General features: G+C 36.4%; 1 protein-coding gene across 1 annotated transcript; it reads left to right on the top strand.

Moving 5' to 3' along the window:
- The first annotated feature begins 1,928 nt into the window (after positions 1-1,928).
- On the top strand, positions 1,929-8,456 carry LOC118755139 (probable serine/threonine-protein kinase PLK). Its single transcript, XM_036489984.1, has 4 exons — positions 1,929-1,973; positions 3,457-3,670; positions 3,716-3,909; positions 7,434-8,456. Exons 1-4 carry the CDS (start codon positions 1,929-1,931, stop codon positions 8,454-8,456), a joined length of 1,476 nt encoding a protein of 491 aa, XP_036345877.1.
- Positions 8,457-11,111: the final 2,655 nt, after the last annotated feature.

Genomic DNA, 11,111 nt, shown 5'->3' with positions numbered 1-11,111 from the left:
TTTTTGAAATATTTAAATTTTTTTGAAAAATCGTGCCTTTTCATTATTCTTTAACTGCATCTACAAACAAGGCTATACTTAGTAAATTTTTTATGTAAAATACTTTCAGATAGTTGCTTCTCTATACTCAAATGCAATGTAGTTAAAATATATTGAGGAACCATTATAAAATTAGGACTATATTGCGATTTTTAACTTTTTGGTATTTTCTTCCCCAACTTTGACTATCTCTGGTGAAAAAAATGTACTGAGCTATAACTCTACATTATTTACATAAAAAAATGTATCATTTAATAGATATTTCAGAAAAAAAAGTTATAGCCGCTTTTGTGGGTAAAGGACTGAGACACGCTAGAATGTATTTAATAGATTTAAATTTAAGTTGGTCTTATTACTTACCAATGATATGCTAAATAGTATAAAGGTACATTATTACATGCTCCTGACATTATTTTATTCGGACTAGAGTCAATACAAGGGCTATATCGATCAATATTTTTTGTGAAGGATGGGTTCACGTGAAATAAAACATACATGAGTTCTTTGCAGAAAAATTTATTCAATTATTGATAAAATATCCTCATATTGGCGACCTTCTACTCTAATACAAGCTCGGCACCTATTAAGAAAGTACGCTCTTAGAGATCTTAAACTCAATTGGGCTATCTCAGCAGCAGCTCCATTTATTTGTTCCGGCAAATGCTCTTCGTTTTGAATTATTTTTGAATAAATTTTGTCCTTAACATAGCCCCAGTAGAAAAAATCGAATGGATTCAGGTCTGGGGATCGAGCAGGCCACGTAATTGGCCCGTATCGTCTTGCGGTAGCGCAAGATGTGACCGTTCCACCGTGTATTCATTGTGGGACTCCATTGAAGGAGTCATGCTCTAGCTGCCTTAGCCTGCTGGGCAATGAGCTGGGATTTATCCAGGGATGCATTCGTGCAGAGCCCGAGTGTGGTTTGTAAGCAGTAGCTTAATACCATGCCAAAAATTACTCCGGGAGTGAATGTGGGTGATGCTCAAAGCACCGTGTGATAGCCAAGCTGGGATAGCGTTGACCATAGCTGAAAATGCCAGCGACTTATCACTTCACAAAGTTCAGCGAAGAGATATTTGAGAATTGCATAAAAAATGCATACCCAATTAAACACGAGCGAAGAACCTTTAAAAGCAAGTGCGTCTGTGTGTTCGCTGTTCTTTGTTTAAGCGGGAAATTCATAAGTCGCTTAAACAATAACATATGCGTCGATAAACACCGTTGTGGAAGAAGACGAATCAGTTAATTATCCAACGGAATTTTTGAACTCGATTGATCTTCCAGGGATGACGCCACATACTGAATTGAAAATAGGTGTGCCAATTATCACGTTGCGGAATATTAATCAGCTAAAACTCCGCAACGGTACGCGACTCGCAGTTAAGAAATTGATGAAGAACGTAGTGTAAGTAAAGATTTTTACGTGGCCTTTGAAAGGTGAAGAATTCCCACGATACACCATTTCAATTTTAAAGATTGCAATTCCCAATTCGATAGACATTCGGAATCACAATCACTAATGCTCAAAGTTATCCTTTGGAAAAGTGTGGTTTAGAGTGAGATGCGGATTGGTTCTTAGATGTTGCGTGTTCCCGTGTCGGCAAACCAGATATCCTTGATATCAATGCAGAGAATGGAAACACGACAAATATTGTGTGCACACAAGTACTTATTCCAAAATCAAACTCAAACAAAACAAACAACAAAATCAAACTCAGTGTGAAGTGCGGAGGTTTTTTTTTTGCGCTCCTGTGTTTGAGTAAAAAAAATATCGAAATTTTAATCTCGTTTTGATCTGGCCTAGTCCAATGAGACAGTGACTCTATTTGTTGCATCTTTTTAAACAAAGTTGATGTGAAAGTCATAATTTAATTTATTAAATAATCAACATGCCTTGTGTTTGCGCTCAAAAAGTTGATCGCAACCAAGCGAAAGTACAATGCAATAATTGTAACGAGTTCTACCACATCAACTGTGTTGGTCTTTCGCTTGCTGATCTGGATTTTTTCATGAACTCTGACTACAAATACATGTGTAAAAAGTGCGCGGGTATTCGCCGAAAATCTATGCACTCTTCTCCACCTGCCGCTAACCATCAAGTGGTGGACATTTCGAAGTCTGCATCGTTTTCTAAGTCACCTATTCCCGCCCATATCGCCAATATCTCCAACTCTACTCATCAACAACAGCTGTCAAAGTCATCGTCTACGGCTTCTAATAATACTGCTCAATAATCGCAACAACAATTGTCTATTCTACTTACTATTCTTAGGGTCTGATTAACACTGATTTGCGGTTAAACATCTTTATCGACGTCTTCGACTCCATGCATACGACAGGGCGTCGGTAACGTCGATAACTATGTTTAACCGGAGATTAGTGTTAACCAGACATTGAGTAACCGGCCCTTAGTGAGCTTAAAGCAATTAGAGCTGATCAAGTTCGTGTATTCGCTGAGATTAGTGCTCTCCATACAGACAAAAAACTTTTAATCGATGAAACAACTAAACTGCATGCTGAGTTAATAGCCTTGCGTAAACTGCACACTGAAGATGTACTCGTTGCCCTTGCATCGCTCTTTGCTGATATTAGTGAACTTCGCCAAAATGCATCTCACTGTAAGTGCCCTCGCGCAGTCAATTCAATCGACCAGAGTTTTTCTGCTGCTGACCAGACGAATGTCATGGCAACTGCCGCTCACACAATAAAGCAAATTAGTGGTACTGTTTCCTCCGTTTCTTCGGTGGCCGACGCCGCCTCTCCGCCTTCTGGCTCTCCAGCTTCTACTAATGCTGCTGCCATGACTTTGCAGCCTTACGCAATGGAAACGCTACCTGTAATGCATGTCGCCTCTGTTTTTGGTGATGATGGTGGATTCCCACTTTTGTATTATTGGTGATTTTAACCTGCCTGATATTATCTGGATAGATTTACAGAATAATGGTATTTTGACACTTACTAACGTCATGCGATCTAACGAAATTAATTTTATTGATAGTCTCTAAAGTTGTAACCTTATTCAAATGAATTGTTTATTTAATTCGCTATATAAGATGCTCGATCTAGTATTTGTAGACGAAAACTTAATATTTAACCTTTCTGAGAGTAATCTACCTCTGTACAAGACTGACACACATCACGTTCCGCTTGTTATTTCTTTAAAATTTTTTGATGTTTTCTCTATTCCGAGCAATTCGTGTACTTCCGCTTTTAATTTTCGGATTACCAACTTCTGTGAGTTGAATAATGCACTTAGCGATATTAACTGGGCTAATATTCTTTCAACAAATGATGTGAGCTTATGTTTTGATACTTTCTTGTCTAACTTGGCAGAAGTTTTTTTCCATTAAAGTGCCTCCTCTTCCTCCTAGACTTCATAAATTACCATGGTATAACACTACTCTAAAAAATTTGAAGAATAAACGTAATAAATATCATAAACTGTATAAGGCCAACACTGCGAATGCTGTTCTCAGGGATCAGTATATGAATTATGTTAATCAATTTAATGTGCTGGATAAGTTTCTTTATAATCGTTATATTGGTAAACTGGAAGCTGAGCTTAAAGTAAATCCTAAGGCTTTTTGGAATTTTATTCGCTCTAAGCGTGGGTCTTCCAACATACCGGCTTGTATGTGCCTTAATGGTAAATTCTCTCAATTTTTGCCTGACACAGTTGAATTCTTTGCTGAGTTCTTCAAATCAAACTTTTATAGTGAGGCTGATAACCCGAATAACTCTAACGCTCGCTCGAAGTTATCAGAACGCATTGATTTTGGTTCCCTCACAAGCACAGAATTGGATGTTAGCACTTCTATGTCCACGCTTAAACCTTCGCTAAAATGCGATAGTGATGGGCTCTGCGCCTATGTTATGTCGCATTGCAGTTCATCTTTATGTGTTCCTTTATGTCATATATTTAATTTGTCTCTGTCTTCTGGCACATTCATTGATAGATGGAAGATTGCATCAATTACTCCAGTATTCAAATCTGGCAATAAAAATGACATCGCTAATTATAGGCCTATTGCTAAACTCACAGTTTGTTCTAAGCTATTCGAAAAAATTATAAAGGAGAAATTATCTTTCGTTACCAAGAGCATTGTTGAGCCGCACCAACACGGGTTTGTTGTCGGGCGTTCTACTGTTACTAACTGGGCATCTTTCTCTGAATTCTGTGTATCAGCTTTCAAAGATGGTACTCAGGTGGATACCATTTATACAGATTTTTCGAAGGCCTTTCATAAGGTGTCGCACGCAATCTTAATATATAAACTTCAGTCTATCGGCCTCCATTCTGCCTTTCTACAATGGTTAAAATCTTATCTGTCTAATAGGACCTTGTTTGTTGAAGTCGAAAACTGTAAATCCCACTATTTTGTGGCAACGTCGGGTGTTCCCCAAGGCAGTATCCTCGGACCACTTTTGTTCGTCCTTTTTATAAATGACATTGGCTCCTGTTTCAAATTTTCTAGGTTTTTACTCTATGCAGATGACCTCAAACTCTTTCGTAGAGTTAACGACTCGTCGGATGTTTCTTCTCTGCAGTACGACCTGAGTAACCTGGTCAGTTGGTGTCATACGAACAAGCTTCACTTAAATGTAAATAAATGTTTTCATATGTCCTTCTCAAAATCTTCAAACATTATTTTTTCTAATTACAGTATTTCTAGCACTCGCTTGGCCTCTGTGAAAGAGTTTGTTGACTTAGGCGTAGTCTTTGACTCAAATTTTTCGTTTGTCAATCATATCTCTTGCGTGCTTCCAAAAGCCTACAGTAACCTGGCTTTCCTGCGTAGATATGTGAAAGACTTTAAGGATCCATACACCAGGAAAGCTTTATTTATCTCTTTAGTACGATCAAAACTAGAGTACGCTTCTATTATATGGAACCCCATTTACGGCTGTCATGCCGCCAGACTCGAAATAGTGCAGAGAAAATTTGTTCGTTTTGCGTTAAGTTCCCTTAACTTTGATGACCCGATGCCCTCATATTTTTCCCGTTGTAAACTTATTCACCTACAAACTCTTGAAACTAGAAGAATTGTCCAGTTGCTCATGTTCGTTTTTGATTTGGTTGTTGACTCTTCGGATTGTTCGGTCCTTCTGGAGAAGATATCCTTTGATGTGCCTCACAGATTTCTGCGCTCATCTCTGCCGTTTTACTTGCGTGCTACTAAGGCTAACTATTACCATTTTGATCCGATTTTCCGCGCTCTGACAGAATTTAACAAGGTCTCAAAGAGTCTAAATATTGATTTTTCGTTGCCGAGAAATATTTTCAAGTCATCTATTGATTCATTTTTCTTATAACTACTTGTGTATCTAAATCTATAGTATTTAGTTTTAATTATGGTAGTCTTATTTTTATCTAGCCTGTAAGATTGTAATCATAGACTGAATAAACTGAAACAGAATTGAATCAAACTCATATGAAACGTATGCTTTGTTTCGTTAATAATTTATCATCCATGTAACAGGAATATGCCACAGCAAAGCGTTGCAGGGTATAGCTAGTCTAAATATATTTCCTTAAGCGTCCAAATAATTTCCTTACTAAAAATAACGTCGTTTATATCATACACTCCATAGAAATCGAAAACGATGTCTATTTCATTAATGGAAATGCAAGAACAACAGATGATGTTTGATGTTTCGTTTTCTAAGGATATCAGAAAATGTGTAGGAAATAATTTAACATTAATTAGCACTTCTGTAGCTAAAGAAACAAGGTTTTATACATAAATCACTCTAAACACAGAAACTTACTTTGTTCCGTTTCTGCATTAATAAAGCCAGTTCCTATCAAAGAATATTTTCGATAAAAATTACTTTCTTGATTGTGCCTCGAAGACGATGCGAAAAAATTGTTTCGAGAAAACTGTTTTACTCGGGGTTGCCTTTAATTCGAAATAAGCCCAAAAATTCGATACGATGACGCTCTCGGTTTCGCGTTTATTGGGCATGAGATATTCACAACGATGTCCTAAGTGTCATATCGTTCTATGCCGAAAACTTTAAAAACTTAGATAAATATTTAGAGGACTAGTTTTTGCACTGTGAAAATTCATAATATGACTTTTATGGTATGTACCTTGGAACTATCTAAATATACTTTTAGCCGTTTACAGTTTACGACATACAACAATACGACACCTTTGCGAATACCCCAACATTTTTATCATCAAATACTTTTGTTTTCTTTCATATTGGAAGTAAATGCTGTAAAATACACGATGATGACCTCCGCATATTTCATTAATCAGCCTATCCACATACATACACCACTCCTGTACTTAGACCTAGAGATGGGGTATTTAAAAACACAATATACGCGACAACTGTCTTAATTACCTTATTTCATACGCTTCAATGTCAAATACGATTTTCTGCTCTACTTTGGCAAAAAGCGTTTACTGGTTTCCATGTGACGAAGAAGAAACCAAGACTACTCAATGATTTTGAATATTGATGATTCAGCAAGAGTATGACATTTCACTTCTTTGACAATATTTTAATTCATGACTTATTTTTTGCCTGATTATGTCAGAGGAATATGTCGAGTAATGATTAGCGTTTGAACGAACACAGGTAGAAGAAAATGTGTATGTATGTTACATACGTACTACATAGATGACTAAAAGTGTAAGTGTAAATATTGCCCAACAATTGCTACGAAGCACGGCAAAACAACTGATGCCGTCAGTTGGTTTTTGTATACAATGCTGTTTTTTTTCGACATGGAATTTTAGATGCTTTGCACTTGCTTTATTATAACTGATATTCGAAATACATATCGTCGTTTAAAGTACAAAACCGCGTATCGCCATTCTGCAAAACTGCGTAACTGAGATTTGCAGCCAAAAATTGGATTTGCTCACACAAGCTCTTGGCTCAATCCTTATCCATTCGTCCTGAAATATACTAGCCAGAAACGCGATTGTTTTTTAAAAAAGTGAACCATTTTGAAATATGAGTGCTTTTACTCTCTAGAAAATAGTTTATGCAACCTCTCATACGCGGTTTTGCATTTTGTTGATACGCGGTTTTGCACTTTAAACGACGATATATACCATAAATTAATAATAACTTGACCAAGTTAGCGTCGCTCATGAGACTTATTTATTGATACGAGTATTATAGTACAACAAATAAAAAAAATTGGCTACTTAATCGAACTGTCGGAAAGTAATCATGTTGCATTATAAATATTTCACCCAGAGTAGTTGAAGATCATAGTCGTTTTCAGCATCGCTCTGCAACAAGTCGCCAAAGCGAACCAAAGCAAATTCAAATTCAAAGGATATCTTAGAAAAAATGGCATTTAGGGTAAGAAAAAAAAGAAATCAGTTTCAAAATTATAACTAATTCATAAATAACTATTATTATATCAGTTTGCTTTCCTCACTTGCGTGGCGGTGTTTGGTTTTTTGGGGTCCGCTTCTGCCGAATTCAACTACAATCCAAACCTTTACACCAATAACAACAATGATGTTGGAACTAATAACATAAAAAGTTATAGCGATAACGACCAACAGCCAGCAAACAGCTACAACGTCCCACTGAAAGCTTTAAACGGCTTTCGTAACAATGCACCGACGCAACAGCAACAGCTTCCTGTAAATGGCTACAACTACAACCCTAACTCCGTGCAACAGCTACTGCTTAATAACTATAATAATAATGCATCTCAACAACTGCAGTGGCAACAACAACAACAGCAGCCAACACAGCAACCACAGCGCAATGACAATTCATATAGCAGCGGCACTCGTACGCAATCCAATAATGGTGTACCCGCACCTGCTGGCTATGACTACACCCCAAAAAACTATGAAGCTCTTTCCTCGTCCTCATCATCTTCAGGATCTGTTCTTACTACTTCGACAAACATTGACACATCATTCAGTTCGAATGCGCAGCAAAGGTTAGCTCCCGAGGTCGTTCCAGTTGAGGAATATAACCCACCAGCCAAATACGATTACAGGTACAATGTACACGATGAATACACTGGTGACATCAAGTCGCACAATGAAGCTCGTGATGGTTACTTTATTCAGGGATCATACAGTGTTGTAGACCCTGATGGTTTCCAGCGCACCGTCAGCTATACCGTCGATGGACCGAGCGGCTTCAATGCTGTCGTCAATCGTGTGCCCTTCGCATTGAAGCCTATAGTGTCCGCTGTAGCTTTAAGTGCTCCATCCTCGTCAGCCGCTCCAATTTCTAAAATATCTGAGCTACCCCTTACCGACAGTGTTCTGTTGCAGCAGTCTTCTGCTGCTTCAGGGTCCTCGACATCCGTTTCTGAAAAGGAGCGTGTAGATGACTCAGACTCCGATTCGCCAGTGGAGCCTCGTGACAGCTACGGTTCGCCCCCAGCCGACACTCGTGATGGCAAAGGGCCATACCCATAAACGCTGGGTGCTCTTCGCACTACTTCTTTGTTATATACTTTTTAATTTCTTTGTAGTCAAATAAATTTTTTATGCAATTTATAAATGAACTTAGTAATAGTATTGATAGCAAAGCGATTTTAGTAATTATTTCGTTTATCAAATTTACGCCAAGATCAGGTTTGTGCTGCACTATGGCATTTTATATACATAATTTTATTTCGATCTTTCAAGAAATTGGTTACTCTTCTTTTTTGTAAATCTCAAAGGGCCGAAAGGCCCAGACCAAAAGTTCAAATGGTTTCAACCGGTTTCCACATCAGAGCTGTGTAACTGTGAAATCATTTAGTTTTTTAAATCATGAAATATTTAAAAGTAACATTTCATTATTTTTCCTTTGTTTGCTAGTGGGGCTTATACATGATTCAATAATAAAAGGTTTGCTCAGAAAACAGTTTTCTCGCTCCCTCTTGACAAAATCAGCTCCCTTAGCAAGGCTCTGTGTGTGGGTTCGTGTGTGTGTCCAAACGCCTAGGGCATTCAATGTAAAATGTAAATAGAATTTTACATGTTCTTGGACAAAACTTTGGACTAGTTACAATCACTTGCAGTCTAGTTTGTGGTGTGCTCTAAGTCTATTCCGAGGTCCTACAGGGTTTTGTAAGGGAGTGTCAAAACTCGAATGTCAATAATGAGCATGAATCATGGGGCTTATATATATTTTTTCAATCTACAATCATTAAAAAAAAAGTGATTTCACACAGAAAGGTGCTAAATACATGAATGAAAACTTAAGAACGAAGATAGCATTTCTCGCGAAAAAAGGTTCAGAACAAATTTGTAGAGAATTCGATTCCCTACAATTTTCATGTGCTAATTTTTTAAACAATTATTTATTGCTAATAATATGCAAAAAATGCCCAAAAATTAGGTAAGTGAAAAATATAGTACGCAACAATACTATATTCCTTCAATTATAAATATATTTCAGTAATTTGCACGCCAAAATGGGTATAAAAATGGATGACCTTTATTCTGAAATAACAATATTAAATGAAATATTCTTTAAAGTAAAAGGTGATTGTGAGTTTATAATAAAAAAGGTAACATAACTATGAAAGAGTTAACAAATTTACTTAAAATTCTTTAATTTCTACTCTCTATTAAAACAACTTTGACACGGGAAGAGATTGTCCACCACTTAAAAATAGTTTTACTTTTTCTTTTAAATAAAATACTATATTTATTTGAAGTGTACTATAATTTTTCCAATTCTTTGAGAAAGTACTATAAATATCTTAGAAAATGTTGGCAACCCGAACCTTCACCCATCTGTTTTATGGGTGAAATCTACTTTGCATGAAATCCTGGCCAGGATATTTTTAATTAATTGTTTTTTTTTTTGAATTTTGCACTCATTTGTTTAATGAACAAATTATACTCCAATCGAAAGTATTAAGCCTATAGAATGCGAAAAAATGGGTTGTCTAAATTCCAAATTGTTTCATATATATTTTCAAAAATAGTACCAGGAAATGCTAGCTCGATAATTTGGACCCCCTAACCTTCAAGTATATAAAATCGTACACTGAATGCTAACAAAATAGTTTGTAAATTTTCATAATTAAAAAAGTGAATGTGTTCTGTTTCAAGTTATTCTCGCTAACTTCAAAGTAATTCTGTTTAAGAAGGGTAAAAATCTGGCTGAAGTCGACAATGAGCAAAAATGGATTGAACGGTAAATAATAAAAAAATTTATAGCTCAATTGTGTTTACTTTGTTTTTACGTTTGTGTCTATACATCGAAAGATTGTATGAGAGAACCAATCTGAGATTATTGATAAAGCCATGGACCGGTTTGGTAAACAGCCAAGTCTTTTACTTCTTAAGAAATTACAGTTTGCAACGATGTATACATTTTTGGTACATCTCACAAAACTGCATAGGTATATTACATGGTATACTAGAGCTTCCCAAACTTATTTTCTCGTACGCCCCTTTCAAAACTTTACTGCTTTCAGTGGAACCCCTGATGCTGATTTCTAACATATTCCTAAAGATCATCAAAAAAAATGTGAAGATTAAATCTAACGATGTAATTTTGCATCGCGGGTGAGTCCCAAAACTAAATTCGGAGTGGCAAACATAAAAATAAAATATTTTCTTATGTTCTATTTATTAAAATTATGTGATTACACACTATCTATCTCGTTCTGAGGAGTCAGTGGCGTAGCCAGGGGGATTTGGGGGGATAGATCCCCCTCCCCCCTTCGTCATTGAACTACAGTTATTTACTTTTGAATTAATAACACAATACTATTTTATCCTTCTGATTTAAAATTTTTTTATTTCAGACGGATGACAAATTATCTTTTAGGGCCGTTTGCACCATGTGTAGTTAATTCTAACTCCCAGTTAAACATCTTTATCGACGTTATCGACACCCATCATATAACATGTGATCGATAAAGCAGTTAACGTGCATGGTGCAAACGGCCCTTAATGAATATACGAGTAGTCCACTTGCAAACTGCGTTATGTGATTTTATAAAAGTAAGCCATAAATTAAAGAAAAAACGTCTACGACAACAAGTAACATCCGAATTGTATCTTTTTTTATTACCTGGAAATTTGGATAAATAAGAGCCTAATACCATTAAAAAAATAAAATTGCAG

This window comes from Rhagoletis pomonella, unplaced genomic scaffold (assembly GCF_013731165.1).
Source record: "Rhagoletis pomonella isolate Grant_MI unplaced genomic scaffold, Rhpom_1.0 Rhpom_scaffold_05461, whole genome shotgun sequence".
Taxonomy (NCBI): Eukaryota; Metazoa; Arthropoda; class Insecta; order Diptera; family Tephritidae; genus Rhagoletis; species Rhagoletis pomonella.
This window is presented reverse-complemented; position numbering and strand designations above follow the sequence as displayed.